Source organism: Hylaeus volcanicus, chromosome 6 (genome assembly GCF_026283585.1).
Source record: "Hylaeus volcanicus isolate JK05 chromosome 6, UHH_iyHylVolc1.0_haploid, whole genome shotgun sequence".
NCBI lineage: Eukaryota > Metazoa > Arthropoda > Insecta > Hymenoptera > Colletidae > Hylaeus > Hylaeus volcanicus.
Window position 1 is genome coordinate 7,502,727 of NC_071981.1, and position 16,333 is coordinate 7,519,059.

A 16,333-nucleotide genomic window follows, 5' to 3' on the forward strand; every position below is an offset into this window, starting at 1 on the left:
TTAAATAGCTTAAATTAATTCCTCTTAAATCAATCGTCAATTAAATATCATCAATTAAATTCGCTCATATCAATCGTCAAGTAAACGACTTTCGATTAACTCTGCTTAATTCAATTTTAATTAAATAATTTTTAATATCATTGTTTGTAATTAATTGTCAATTAAAGAAGAAAGTTAATGGAAAAAGTAATTAATTACTCGTAATCCTGATTTGAAATAAGCTATACTTGTAATTCATGTGTTACGACAATGATTTGTATCGTTCTATAACGGATAGATACACGAACGTCTAGCGGTCGAGCGGTGCTTCCCCGAATTTCGACGTGCTCTTTATTGGCGGATGTTCCACTGTTGCCAACTTTTGTTTTCATCCATAATTATATAATAAAGTCTCAAAACAATACTAAAATAGTGTTAATTGAGCAGTTAATCAATTGAAATAGGTGGTTCGTGCTTAGTTTTGTGTTGAATGTTGTTTATGGTGTACATGGCAAAATTCTAGAATGTTTACCGATGACCAGAATCCAAAAAATTTCAAGTTGCAACTCTTTTTTTTAAGTTATCGATCTTTTTTTATTGATTATATTTTTACACATAACGGCACTCATTTATATTCAACTAAATTTTAAATACTATATCTTTATTTGTGAGAAACTGTAATAAATACATAAATAAAACATTTTAGGGGGGAGAAGTAAAATTTCTCTACTGGTTGGCAGTCGTGGGGTTCCCCTGGGAGTTTCTGTGAGTGTCGTGGACTGCGCACTGGCTATAAATACAGACTCGAGACTGCGATTTGACACAATCGTTTTGAACAAGCACGAGAGAGTATCTGCTGCAAGTACTTTAACGTGTGAAACAGTAAGAAAACAAAGGTAACTATAAAACACTTATATTTTGCACTTTTGTATGATATGAGACTTGTACAGTTTTATTCATTCATTTGTGTATCTATCTGTTTTAAAAATATCGACTATTTCCCCATTAGTTAATTATTCATGTATTCTTTTTAATTTCAATTTGATAATGGATAGTCTTCCTGTCATTTTTGTACTTTTGTTACCATTCGTTTTACGTTCGGTATTTTCATGTAAAAAAGTATCAGAAATAGTCTAAAAAAAAAAAGTAGAATTGAATGAATTTGTTATATTCTTATTGTTGCAAGGAATATACCTGCGATTGCACTTTACTTAGATACATTAAATGCTACATAATTCACATCGAAATTGGCAAACTAAGTATTTGCAAATATCCATATATTTAAAAAACTATTTTTAATAATTATTCATATTAAATAATTATATATTATTTAATAATAATTATTATTATTAATAATTATTCAAGTATATTTAACAATTTACTTTCTTTTAATAGATGGACCGGAACAACGACAATAGAGCAAATCAATGTAATCCGAATTACCCTCGAGCTGGACCTGGAAGAAATGCGGGGTACCATGGTGCAGGGACGAAAGCAGATCTGGACAACCATAGCAACCAATTGAACCCGAATAACCCAATTTATAGAAAATAATACTCTATAAAATCAGTTACAATGTATATGAAATCAGAGATGGATTTCTACCAAAATATACTTAAATAAAATGTATCTTTAATTTGATCAAATTATTAATTTTGTGTTGAAACTTTCACATTTCCTTCTATTTCCTTCTGAACAAAATATAACATTTAATTTGACATATGAAAACGTGATTAGTTTTTAAAATGTACTATTTCCATAATAAAAATTGTGTCGAGACGTATTTCAATTAAAAATACATACTAGCCTTTCATATAGATCGGAAAGTAAAAATTGCACACTTGCTTCCGAAGAAAACTATTTTTTTACTAATAAAACACGATTATTAAAATAGAATTAAAATGTTAAATTATTGAAGCAGGAATTCAATTAAACATCGATTTTAATTTATGTTTCTCGCTTCATGAATCCTCGAATGATTGTAATTTTGAATGCAGTATCAGTGCGGGCCAACAAACTACCGCGAAACTTAGAATCTATTTGTCATAAAATGTCTTGTATTACAATTGAAATGGCAGATCGAAATTCTCGTTATTTAAAAACTATTTGTAGTCAACCATTCTTTGATAATGAAGTAGTGTAGAAGGATATATACATATATGTCGTAGTCTGTGCGCACTCGCACCGCAAGTGGACGAAATATTCCAGAGATGGGCAAAACCCTAGGTTTCGAAGAAATCTGAAGTTTGCTGATATGTTTGTCCCGTTTCCTCTTTTGAAAATGTTCCAAAGAAGGAAACGAGACAAACACATCAGCAAACTTCCGATTTATTCGAAGCCTAGGGTTTTGCCCATCTCTGCCATTGAAGTGAAAAGGCACTAGATAGTAAATTACTAGTAAATTACTAGATAGTTATTACTATAGACTGCAGTGCAGTGATGGGCAAAACCCTAGGCTTCGAATAAATCTGAAGTTCGCTGCTATGTTTGTCTTGTTTCCCTCTTGGAAAATGTTCAAAAGAGGAAACGAGACAAACATATCGGCCAACTTCAAACTTATTCGAAACCTAGGGTTTTGCCCACCGATAGTAATAAATAAGAAATTTAGAAAAACTTAAAGACAATATTTATTTCCTTAAAATTTGGGATTCGGTAGGATTTTGCGTTTTTCTTTTGATAATTGTTCAGACTTCTTCATCAATTAATATTCTTTAAAAAAATTTCGATGAAGGGGTTGACCCCTCTTATTCTGATTGACACTTTTTAATGTACAATTATTAATGGTTCTTAACTTTCTAAAATAGAAATTACCCCAAAAATATTTTTCATTGGATAATAAAAATGGGAATTTAATTTTAGAAGACTTTCCTCTACCGTTGTGCTCTGCGTAAAGTTTGAGTACCACTGAGATTACATGAATGCTGCAGTGCGAACTACAGCCGCAATAAAGTTAACCCGATTTTCGCACAAGAACATTTCCGCTCGTACGTCTATATGATTTAATTGAATTAAAAAGTCGTCGGATTCCTCGCTCGTCGATAGCAAGAGGTGTTTCTACATGAAATTGTTAAATTGGTTTACGCAGTGATTTCGCGTGCAGCGCCATCAACGCGTGATAAGATGAATCGCGAGAAGCGGTTGCGAAGACTCTAGCACACATTTGCGTGTGGAAATTTAATTAACACTTTGTTAAAGTGTTCCTTTTGGGGTTGCGCCATAGACCCCAAACAGATTTTTGAGATCGGCTGCAAAGCCGATAATCACGAGACGGCGACGTGCGGAGAAAATAGGATTAAAAATCGATTTCGAGGCTTCTAGAAGAAAAGGCCATCAAGAGAGGCGGACGATCTGCCAGACTTTGCGGGGCGACGCGGGGATATTTTCAGATAATCGTATGTATTTCACTGCTACTCGTAAACCATTCATATTTCCAACGTTCTTACACGATCGCCGTGTCTTTTGTATAATTTAGTTTCACACGGTACGTGACTTGGTGCACGAATTCTTTGTTTACGCATATGCAGAGGTCTACTCGGTAGCTTTGGAGGTTGGCAGAAATATTGCAGGGGATATTTCAAGTATTACGCTCTCGTTCGTTTTCTGGCCGATTTCGTTTCGCTTCATTTATTATTACGATAACTATTCGATGAAATTGTATTCGAACTATCGTAATATTGCGAACAACAGTCTGAAATAATTATTGCGGTAGAACTACGGATACAAACTGTCAATTAACCGTAAATCGGCATTCATTAGCAGATTTTTAAGCGATTTATGGTACGATCGTTTAGAAAGTCTCATAGTGTACATTGTGTTTAAGAAATGATAATAAAACGATACTTTCTTTGATAACCTACATTTATTTTTGTTGGTCATTTATTAATTTTACATGTGCCTGTGTATTTTATTTTTCGCCATGAATTTAGTAAAGATATCACGATATTCATTTCATTTTGTACATGTATATGGTTATAACGCAGTTTTATATAATTCTTTTATTCATTCTTGGTATATTATGCTTCGTTCCTTACAGTAAGATAGCGAACAGCGAAGTTTTTCTTAGTCATACATACTTATAATTCATTGTTATTTACGTAGATGTGTATTAATTCATTTTTGAATTAATAAAACAGATTTTCAAACAAATCGATACTCTTCGATACTCTCATTATTTAGGCATAAGTTCCTAGCAATAATTTGCTCTTTGATTACAATAAATTATAAATAGTTTTATTTTAGTTTGTACTTATTAATTGAAAAGCAAATTAGAGGAAGTGTAAGAACTTTCTTTTAGGGGATCGTCATCAAACATGGCTGGGTTACCGCGAAGGATTATTAAAGAAACTCAGAGACTAATGCAAGAACCAGTTCCTGGTATTAGCGCTGTGCCAGATGATACAAATGCTAGGTATTTTCATGTAATTGTAACTGGACCTGAAGATTCGCCATTCGAAGGTGGACTTTTTAAACTTGAGTTGTTCCTACCAGAGGACTACCCGATGTCCGCTCCAAAAGTTAGATTTATCACAAAAATTTATCATCCAAATATAGACAGGTATTTATTCAAGAACGTAATTTCTTTTAATTCTTCAGCCTTTCTTTCAATGTAAATACTTTATTTGTTTATACTTAATGATTATACCGATTGACTACTTTAAAATGCAAATAAACTTCAAGCATGTCACAATGTTTAATAATCAACAATAGAACCCAATTTTTGTTTGTCATAAATACTTGTATTTGTTATGTAGATTGGGCAGGATTTGCTTGGATATTCTCAAAGATAAATGGAGTCCTGCTCTTCAAATCAGAACAGTTTTACTATCTATACAAGCACTTTTAAGTGCACCAAATCCAGACGATCCTCTATCGAATGATGTAGCTGAACTGTGGAAAGTAAATGAAAGTGAAGCAATACGTAATGCCAAAGAATGGACTCGGAGATATGCTATGGACAACTGATCTCAAATTATCCACAATGCAAAGTGACATTACCCCTATCTTTCCGAGTTTACCGATCACTTTACCCGCACCAGCTGCGTACCCTGCACCTATGTCCACAATTTTGCTATAAAAATAATAAAAGTTTTGTAAGAGTAAACAGAATGAAACTGTATTTTCTATATTGCGGGGAATACAAAGATGTCGTGTTTAGATTTCTTCGATGGTTTGGCAGGCAGACTAGTAAAGAATCTTCTAACAGTAAGAAGATTCTAACCTCAGAAGGAATATATAATTTTAATGGAATACTAGTTTCTACTTCAAAAAATATACCTTTGTAGTAAAAGTAAATGAATGTAGTATGTTGCATAAATATTTTTTTTATATGCGATTACAGAATGGCTTGTGCAATCAGTAATTTACAGGTTTCATTTGGTACCTGTAATGTATCCCTGAAGCAAAGCAAAAGTACTGGATCGTTCATTATATTGTAATCATGTTCTGTATTTCATTATGTCTACAAACTAGTTGTCTGATAATCTTGATACATTTATCGTTTTCGCGATTGTACAACATTGCATAAACTATATTTCAATTATTGAATTAATTCCAGAAAGTATAAAAGTATTGAAATTTTTTGAGTATGCGAGGTTGCATTTTTAAAATGTATAGCTATTATAACATTTATATAGTACAGTACATTATTTATTAGCATACTATAAGAAAACTATTTCCATATTTGCAGCAAATTCTGATTAACTTGAAATGAGATATAATTTTTCCCATTATTATGTTAATCAACATTTTTATTGTGTAAATATAAAGAATTAAGTGAGAATCTCCAATCTGTTGTCATTTTTTTTAAAGAAAATTCTGGTATGTTTTAGCATTTACATGTTCTGAATAATTCGAAATCTCATTTGCAGCATAAGAATTTCATTTTAATTGCAAGAAAATAAATATACATTCCAAGTAACAATTTGTTCTACAAAAATATTACTGTAACAAATAAAAATATTTTTCCTTGATGACTATAATCTTCATATTTTATAAATACAGGTTTGCTGAATGAAGTAGAGGAGCATAAAATAAACAATATGATTAAACTTTACTTGTACCAGACATTGTACAAGTGTTTCATTGAGTTTAAATAATTTAATACTTCTATCAAATTTGTTTGTTAGAAAATATTCACTAATAAGGCGTTAAAATAGGCTATACTTTTGTCAATGGAAAAATATACAGTGAATTAAATTGTCTCTTTAAATGGCTATTTATTGAAATGTTTAATTGGCTGGACTTTACTTTGGTAAACCTAAAATGTTCAAGTTTCTTTTACATAATCCTGTAGATTTTGACGAGAAAAATCCGGAAATGCTAGTTTTAAGGCGATGAATCCACTATTTCACAAGTTATGAGCAGTTAAAAGTGGCATTTTACCGTATTTTACTGATACTTTCAACGCCATATTGTCTTGTAACCATACCCTGTCGGTAAAAGAGATTATCGGTGGTGGCGGACTACATTATGTACTACTTTTATATTGTTATGAATAACAAATATAAAATATCGAAAAGCCTATGGCGCAAAATAAAAGTAATGGAAAGATATGAGAAAAAATCAGATAAGTACAATAACTCGATGTACACAAAATGGCCATATATATACGCAAGAATAGTGGCGCCATCGGCGGCAAAACGCCCAAGTTTATAACGAGAATAGTTTCCATTGTAGCTGCTAGATGGTCAGTATGTCAAAGTCCGTGTGAAAAAAATAAATTTCAGATTGTGATTTACAAATTGTCAATACCATTTAATATGGACAGGAAATATATTATCACATTTACATATGATTGCCTCAAATATTATGAATAAATTTGTTTTCATCTGTGAATTCTATTTATCAGCACAAGACTTCTACTCTTCACATAGGTTCCAATCGGATGGTAATTTATCGACAGACGTTTGTTAAACATATTTTTAATTATAAGACTATGCAGATTTCGAAAGTGGAATTCTTACAAGAAAATATTATTTCTTTTCATTTTCTTCTTCCCTTGGTTTACTTTCGACGAAATCGAGGTCTGTTCGATTGCTATTACTATTTAATAACAATACTTATAATTTTTTATCGAAAAAACTGTTTGTACGCTGTTTGTTTTTTTCATTTCGTCTTTGTAGCGAGTACAATATGTTTCCTTAATTTTTACTGCCTATTTCGGTAGCACTTGGTACACCAAAAATATGGAATGACGTTTTTCAACTATATTTGTTGTTACAGCATAGAACGCACACGATGCGAGTCCGAGAAAATAGTTCAAAAGGAATATTTTGTCGAATATTGGGAAGTGCTGGAAATACAAACATTTTAGTAGACGTCTGGCTTTCTGGTTCAATTTCTCTCTTGCCTTTCGTCGGGCTTCTCTCTTTCCACTCTTTTTTATTTTTTTGTAATTCTGTTGCATTTTTCCGCGTCACCGACATAGTGTTTTTAGAACCGACTAAGCAACAATAATTTCTATTTCAATTTATTAAAATGCCAAATATTAAAGTGTTTTCGTGATTTTTTTACAGAGAAAAATTTTGTCAATTTTTGTTTTAACTTTGAGAATATTTTTTGGTGTGAATTATTGAAAAAAAATTATTGATAGAAGTTAATAATAAGTGACCCAAATGGTTTCATTTAATAACGCGATTCGTTCGATACTGTAGCAACGTACCAGTATTGATATCCGATGATATGTACTGCTTTCTATTTATAGAGCGTGAATCGAAATTTGGTACACGGATACAGTCGACCAAGGATACCACCCTCTGACGTCAAACTCTTACGAATTTTTCTGTCAATTTGCTTTTTAAATCACCCATATTCCATCACCTACGAAAAATGATTCACTCCGTACACGGTGTGTCACAAAAGTTTCCAATCTTTTATTAAAACTCCCTCTGTATGGCAATAATTATAAATTTTTCTGTATTATGTTATATTATTCAGTATTATTATGTATTATTTAGTACTATTCTGCATCTGGATTATTCTACAGGCTGTTCCAGAATTAGTGTAAGTTAAGAATTAGTAATATTAAATAAAAAAATAAATCTGGGGGATATACAAGGGTCAAGTTTCAGAAGATTCTTATCGACACTGTGGCCTGCCATATCGGCTGAGTGTTCTATATTAATATAAACTTTTTCAATAATGGTTCAAATTTAAGCTGGAGCCCGATTTGGCGTGGAATGCCCCATATGTATTTGACACTCAGTGATTTAATAACACAGAATGATATACAGGGCGTCCCAGAATTAATGTGAGTTAAGAATTAGTAATATTAAATAAAAGTCAAGTTTCAGAAAATATTTAGCTGTTGCTTTGATGGGTTGGAAACAATGGTAAGCGTTGGCCATGTAGATCCCTAACTGATCGATAAATTTATTGACAGTGTATACTACATTACCAACACTGTGGCCTGCCGTATCGGTTGAGTGTTCTATATTAATATAAACGTTTTCAATAATGGTCTAAATTTAAACTGGAGCCCGATTTGGCGTGGAATGCCCCATATACATATTTAATTCCATGTAACAGTACGCACGTACGCATACGCAAGATAAGTTTCTGCATTCCCCTTTTTTGAAGCCATGTACTGAGGCTCCGTTAGCGATTTATATATGTATATATATATATAGTCGTGTAGATATCTGTGGTATCACCAGCAGGGGAAGCAGGTACGTCACGGAGCAGGGGATGCAAGGCGAGGATTTTCGGAGCTCCGAAAACTAATTTCCCTTCGTGGTCGCCATTAATGTGGGGTGTCCCGACCTATCTTCCAAGCCAAAGGCACGTTCTGTTAGAAAAATTGAACGTGCCAGGGTTAGGGGGGATCCTGAGGATTACTTGGCTACGCTAGAGAAAAATAGATCAACGGATACTTTCCCTTCCTGAATTCGATAACAAGTGTTCGCAGGGTGTGGATCCAAATCGAGGAATAATATAGGCAAACAATGGCGGTCGGAAGAATGTTTAAAAGATTGACGAGTCGAGAAAGAACCCTGTAATGGTAGAAATTGAAACTGTACTGGGTGTTTCGTTTAAAAGGGACTTTTATATTTGCTATAATGAATTTTTTTTTTAACACATTCAGGGGCAACCCAACCAGCATTATCTAAATAATTATGGTCGAATGTACTATGATTGCTTTGTAGAAAGTCATACACTACTGGTAAGAATGAATTTTGTTTTTTCTTTGGAGTTCTTTACCCTCTTCAGATATCCACAACTTGACTATTCAACTATACCAATATACTCTCGTCTTGTTTGTATAAATGAATCTTAAAGAGATTCGAAAACCAAACGCAAAGTATGAGAGGTTAGGAAACCCCTCACACGAGCGAAGAAAACCTATTTGACGCATGCGCGAAGAACTTCACTAGTTTATTCTGCGTATGCGTCAACATCGTACCTGCACTGACCTGCACTCTTTGTATACAATCTATAGAAACCCTGCACTTCAGTTTTATGAATTGTTGTAATAGATCATATTAATAGAAATGTATACTCAATATACGAAATTTTCTAAATCTGTATACTGCATAAAAAAATCCCAATAATATGCTTTATGTATATAAAAATACATATATTTATATTCTAATATAATGCAACTTATAATTCCTCGGCATGCTACATGCTTTATGTATATAAAAATACATATATTTATATTCTAATATAATGCAACTTATAATTCCTCGGCATCTGTTATCGATCTTAGCTGAGATAAACAGTAGTTGGATTCCGTAAAGATAATATGCGCATATTTTTCTACAATAAACGTTACATTTAGTGTGGATAATGAGTGCATTTACGGTACACAGCCCGCCAATGTAACCTATAGCATGGCATTCATAATGTATTTGACGCATGCGCAGAGAGGACAAATATCATTCTATATCTTTCTCTCTCGCACAGACTTTGGACACATTTTCGGTGCTGGCAATCCTTCTCGATGTCTATATACTCAAAGACTAAAAAATGTTGTAACACCTAAATGTTTTAAAATAAGGTTAGCGATCTAGGTATAGTATAGATATCTGTGGATGATACCAGCAGCGATCCAGACCGTATCGAATGTCGCGTGAGAAGGTTTACCGAGGATCCATCGACGGATACGTGAATTGGGAATTTCGGACGCGGCCGCCAACCTGGAATGGAATGAATGGTTGGAATAGCGGGGATCCCCTTGACCTACCAGCCAAGGAATCGACCCCGGGCATCGGAGATCGCGGGGAATCTCTCGTTCTTGATCTTGTTTGTTCCTAGTTATTCGATTTCATCGCATTGAAACGAGGACGCTTCGCGAGGACCGGTGAACATTCCTGGAGATGCTTCGGAAAAGATTCTATCGGAGGACGTCGACATCTGCTGGATGGACACAGGATTCATTGCAATTTTAATTTTTACGAAAATGGGTTTGATGGATCTCATTCTTCCACTTTCGAAATACAGTAATATCAGTACTATCAATTTACAGTATATACTACACAGTAATATCAATTTAGAGTAATGTCTCCATAAATGCACAAATATCTTTACCATAAATGCACCTGAAACCATCCCCACCACTGGGAGGTATATCTCTTTCATTGTTCCATGAACGCTTTATAACGTATTCGATTGTTTTAGATATTAATAGTAAGATAATAGATAAGAAAACAATTCCGTGCCATTAGAAGTGTTTCTCAACATAACTTCAATCGAGATAATGATCTAGAGTGAGATCCGTTATAACGGGACATGATCAAGTGCATCCGTACATACACATGAAAAATTTGTATTCTATATTTTCGACTTATTTTTTCGCGTAGAATCACCCCCTTTTTGCTTGTGCCATCATTTACGATCCTAGAGGGGATCGATGTTCATTTTTCTGACGCGTTATTAGTATCAAAGTGGAATACAGTAGTCTCCATAAATGCCCAAACTCGGGATTAAAGTAGTGCATTTATGGTAGGCTTCGTACATTCTCTGATGTTTTGTCGCCAAGCTTCGAACGTAGAAAAGGACAGCGAATAAAGGAAGAGGACGGAACAAAAACACCAGCTCTTCACTGAAGAACTAAAAAAATTAATTGTGAAAGTCAATATATCAAGCAAAATAAATTTTAATAAAATCCTTGAATTTCGATGAAATTACAAATATAAATACCACAATAAATGTTCGATTATGTAGTTTCCGATAGATTATAAACAAAATCATTGTAAACATTTTTAAGAGTATCAGCCTGGCAGTTAACACGTTAATAGAGGATCAAGTTTTCATCGAAAATTTTTTCGTACATTCAATACACTTTCGTTCAAACAAGCCTGCCTAATAAATAATTTTTGAGCTTGATACTCCAAGTCTTCTGCTATTTTCTCGTTTTTCTCTCAATGGTTTCCACGCCCTGAAATCACATAAACAATTTCATTGAAAGTGTAAACCTGGAAGAGTTGGAATCGCCCTTGGATTCATTATCTCGGAATTATGGAATTCCGAATGCATCGATACCGAGTATTCAGAACGTTGAATGGACACGAATGGATTCCCCATAGTCTAAAATATTAAGCAGTGTGGGTTTCAAGAAGCATTATTAGTTCACTGTTCGGAGAAATCCAAAATTATCGAGGCTTCTTTAACGGTTGATTCATCCTATTTGATAACGGTTAATGAACCGTAATCGCGCGTTCAAAACGGATCATAGCAGTTTCATTGGTTAACCGGATGATTTGCTTTAATAGAATCCTTTGGCGTGGCTCAAACACACCTGACCGGTTCATGGAGCATGCCCACGTACGCAAAGACCTTCTAAAATCTTCACTACGAATTCGTGGGATCGATTTAGGCTTCCACGAACTGCTACGACCCACGGAAATCGGCATCGAAGGAGGAATGCCAAAGTAGAAGTTAGAATTGGAGGTAAAGCTTAGAAAACCTTAACGTTTTATAATATATCAGCATAATGTTTTTATTCTTAGACAAAATTTGACTTGCTACTTTCAAATTTACAAATTCTCGCATTCGAGGCATCGTACACTTTCAAATTGATTCCAGATTGCCAATAAAGCGACCTACTTTATCGACCAAGTGTTCTACATTACCGTGTCTTATTCTTGAGCAACTGGTTGAAGGAGCACAGGAAAGGTGTGCAACCCAGTTGGCAGTGTAGAACTGTAAGTAATATAAGAATTTATCAGCAGAGCGTTCCAGATGATTAATAGAGCTACCTACTTTATCAACGAAGTGTTCTACGTTACCGAGTCTTACCGATACTGTATCCTATCTTACCAGTTGGGTACTTCCTTCCCCTCCCAAGGTTGAGGTATACACTTTAGACAACGTTTAAACGATATTCAAACATTTCTAAACATTTCTAAAGGCAAAGTTCTCAAAGTCAAAGCGTCGATAATATATATTAGTTGTAAGGTAAAATGAGCGAAGATGATTCACGCATGTAGCAATTTCATTCCACTAACGACGCACACGGACGTGGCCAATTCATACGCCGTAGAACGTCTGATCAAAGCCACTGCGACCCATATTCGGAGCATAGAATTATGAACGTGTTAATGAGCTCTAATGAATGCAAATTCAACACGCTGAAGGTCGTGGATGGGCTAATTCTCCATTATGCGCTTCGGCTGCTCTGCCACTTCATCTTTCGTGTGTAAACATTTACAGATACATGATGGGTGTCTTCTGAATCCAGGAAGACAACTGACGTGAAGATATCTCGAATAGCAAAGAACTACAAAATGTACACAGTATGCAGTAATATAAAAAATATTAAAAGTAAAGTTGGTATTATAATATTTGCAGAGTAAAATGTACTTTTAGGTTCAATTTTTGTAGATACGTTTGAAACTTTATCCATTAGTAATATTAAATAAAAAAATAAATCTGGGGGATATACAAGGGTCAAGTTTCAGAAAATTCTTACCTGTTGCTTTGATGGGTTGGTAACAAAGGTAAGCGTTGGCCATGTAAAACCCTAATTGATCGATGAATTTATTGACAGTGTGTACTACATTACCGACACTGTGGCCTGTCGTATCGGCTAAGTGTTCTGTATTAATATAAAAGAAAGCCATTAACGAATACTAATGAAAAATAATAAATAAATCAATTTATAATACTCTTCTACGGTAGTTCTTATTTAAAATGACAATGGCAGAAATTTCGTACGCAATAAGGAAACGTTTAAAAGCTTGGATTGAAGCCCAAGACGGTGATCTGAAGCATTTCCTTTGAAAGAAGCTCGTCCTCTGAGGATTCCATGCTGGCTCGGTTCGGGATGAAAATCAGAGAACTAAAAAACTACCTGTAACTCGGAAAATAGGTCAAACAGGATAAATACAAAATTGACAAAGGAACCATCACGCAAGAGGTTTTTTTTTATTGCTGGTACGATTGTGAATCCGAAATCCTTCCATAGAACCGTGGGAGCGTGCACACGCTTCGTTTTGATGCAGAGGATACAAGTTTGTTTTGGAATAGCCATAGTACGACGCAGAAAAATACTATTTTGAAGGTGAAAAGAGGATGTACTCGACGAGAGATAAAACTTTAAAGTCTCACATTTAATTCTGTCTATTGTTAATATAGCTACGATTTTTTGTATAGTTGTCTCATTTTAAAGCATGTTGGTTGAACCTGTATCTTCGTTCTTACGTATCCTTTAAATTATGATAATTTTATAAAAAATAATCGTAGCCATGTTAAATATTATTACAAAGGACAGGATTAAAGTGGAGAGTACAGAATTTAATTTTACCTTGATGGATACTGGAATGGAAAGGTTGTGAATCCCGATTTCAAATTTGAAGAATTTAAAACTATTTTGCATCATTTTCGTGGAGGCGTTGGAGCTTGGGAAAGTGTCGCGGAGGAAGTCGCTTAATAGGATTTGAAAGCTGAGGCTTCCGGCTTCATAATGCGTTTCCTTACATAGCTTCTCCTGACAACGCCCTTGTAAATTTTTCAGCAAACTTACAGGTTGCTGTTTAGGCGATTACGAAGAGATCTATTCATTTCATCCATGTCGTGGGATATAAATGATGGCTTGCAAAACAACCGAGAAACATGGTTCTTGGGATCAAATTCCTTATAAAGAATCCTCAGTCATTTTTAACTTCGAAAAGGGGGTTACTCAATTTGACATGTGTATTTTTTTTCGAATGTTTCATTCACTTTAAATCTATTAAATAATTGTTTGCAATTCCAGTATATACAGGGTGTTGGAGAATTAGTGCAAGAACCGGAAATGGAAGGTAGCTGAGACGATTCTGAACAACAATTTCCTTTGCAAAAATATCGAATAGTGCTTTGTTCTTGAATTATTAACGAAAAACCACCGACCAATCACAGCGCCCGAGTAGCGCGCGCTCAGCCGCGAGAGCATAGGCTCGAGCCAGGACTGGCTGGCTCCGTTAGGTCGGGGAGTTGCCAGTTAAGCGCGCGCTACTCGGGCGCTGTGATTGGTCGACGGTTTTTCGTTAATAATTCAAAAACGAAACCTCTACCGACATTTTCACAAAGAAAATTGTTGTTCAGAATCGTCTCAGCTACCCTTTTGAAGTATCAAAATTTCATTTAAAGCGAAAATCACCAACAAAGATGGGTCCTAATATATTCATTAATTTTAGCTACATTTTTATTAGACAGGTGAAATATTTCTTGGTGAATAAGACAACTATCGAACTTTTATCATTATTTTCGTGCTTCGAGTGCGCCCCTGAAGTTGTGTCCATGTGTTTCGATACGACCTACCGTTTCCAAACTTTCCTAATTGATTAAATTTCCAGCATCAGGATCTTTCCTTATTAGCGTTGAAACGGAACTTAATATTCACTCTTCGCTCATCCATTATCGCGGTGGAACAGCTTGTGACCATACAGCAAGTTCCCAAAGCATGCTCCTGAACTTTGGTTATATATTCCACTCATTGCAAGCGTGGAGTAACCCCATACGCCAACAGCTTCTTATTGAATTATAGCTCTTTTTAGTTGGATGACACGAAAAGTGCTCCAAGTGATATCGAAGAAGGTGACGTGTTTTAGTTTGACCACCCTGTCGCAACTTGACGGCCAGATATCGTGAAAAATTGATAGACAGCACCCCTAAGAGATTCAACCACATTAGGAGAGCTATTCAATCACATTAAGTTCTCTTCGTGATTTGTTTTTACAGAACAAAATTTACTTACTTTCTTTTAATTTTGTATAATTTACCAAATGTATAATACTTTAAGACGTACATAAAATATTCTCAAAATTGAAAAAAGTTTACATTTATTGTTCTTTGTGAAAATAAATATTCCTTAGAAACATTTAATACTTGGTCTCCTAATTTATTAATCCTCCCTTAAAACTAAATATTTAGAATTTCCATTTGGCCAATTAATTTGAAACTTAATTTTTAATGACTTTGAAATTCGTAGAAGAAGAAATTTGCAGAGAAAATATTTTAAACACTATTTTAAATAATAGATTTTTCGGAATTCAATTAAAATAGTATTTCAAGCATATAAAATTTCAGCAAATAAAATATTTTCTTTTGATAATGTAAAACGTAAAATAAAATAGTTTATTTTGGTAATCTATAGATAAAGCATGAAAATAAATATTTTGATTTAGAAAAATTAAATCAATGTAAATTACAATTTATCGCAAATTAAACGTCAAATTGAGGATCAGAAAGTTTAAAAGACGTGTTTGAGGCATTTCTTAAAAACATTTAAAATGCAATAGAAGTATGCTCTATAAACATGAAATGTATGGTTGTTCGTGGTATATTTGTCGTAATGTTCGTGTCAGATAAGCCCAGAAATACAAAATTGCTCGTCGACGGGAGCACTGAAATGGTCAGACGCCTGTCATAAATTCAGTGCAACAACTTCCGCGTCGCAGCTGGTATTTATGGGACCATTTCCGCCATCGCGAGCTAAAACTCTACCGCCAGCAAACTTTCACAGGCAAACAATCGAAAGTGCTCCCCTCGCTGACAATGACTGCGTTCGATTTAGGCGCTCGCACGTTACGGAAACTTGCAATCGGTGCCGCTACGGTCGAGTAAAAAAAATTCATTTAAATTCATTTTTTTCTATTGTCCTCATTCATCTCTCTGGATGCTCCATAGTGGCATCGTTCTAAAAAATTTTTTGTTTGCTAGCAAAATAAAAATAGAAAAACCAGATCTTAAAAGTGCTGGGGAAGTTGGTGGTCACTCAGTGATCAGTGGTCAGTGGTTAATAGTTAGTGGTCAATATTCAGTAGTCAGTGGTCAGTCGTCAATAGTCAGTGGCCAGTGGTCAGTGGCCAGTCGTCAATAATCAGTATTCAGTGGTCAATATAGAGTGGTCAATATTCAATGGCAAATGTTCAGT

At 34.4% G+C, this 16,333-nt stretch overlaps 1 protein-coding gene across 2 annotated transcripts; it reads left to right on the top strand.

The window, feature by feature from the left end:
• Window positions 1-2,889: 2,889 nt before the first annotated feature.
• Window positions 2,890-5,765, top strand: LOC128877791 (ubiquitin-conjugating enzyme E2 N). Of its 2 annotated transcripts, none has more exons than XM_054125320.1 (3): window positions 2,890-3,371; window positions 4,261-4,534; window positions 4,731-5,765. In XM_054125320.1, the coding sequence occupies exons 2-3, from the start codon at window positions 4,290-4,292 to the stop codon at window positions 4,939-4,941; spliced, it is 456 nt and encodes a 151-aa protein (XP_053981295.1). In that variant the 5' UTR covers window positions 2,890-3,371; window positions 4,261-4,289; the 3' UTR covers window positions 4,942-5,765. The 2 variants fall into 2 exon arrangements, with proteins under 2 accessions (XP_053981295.1, XP_053981294.1); XM_054125319.1 differs by having other exon boundaries at window positions 2,894-3,371; window positions 4,274-4,534.
• The last annotated feature ends 10,568 nt before the right edge of the window (window positions 5,766-16,333 follow it).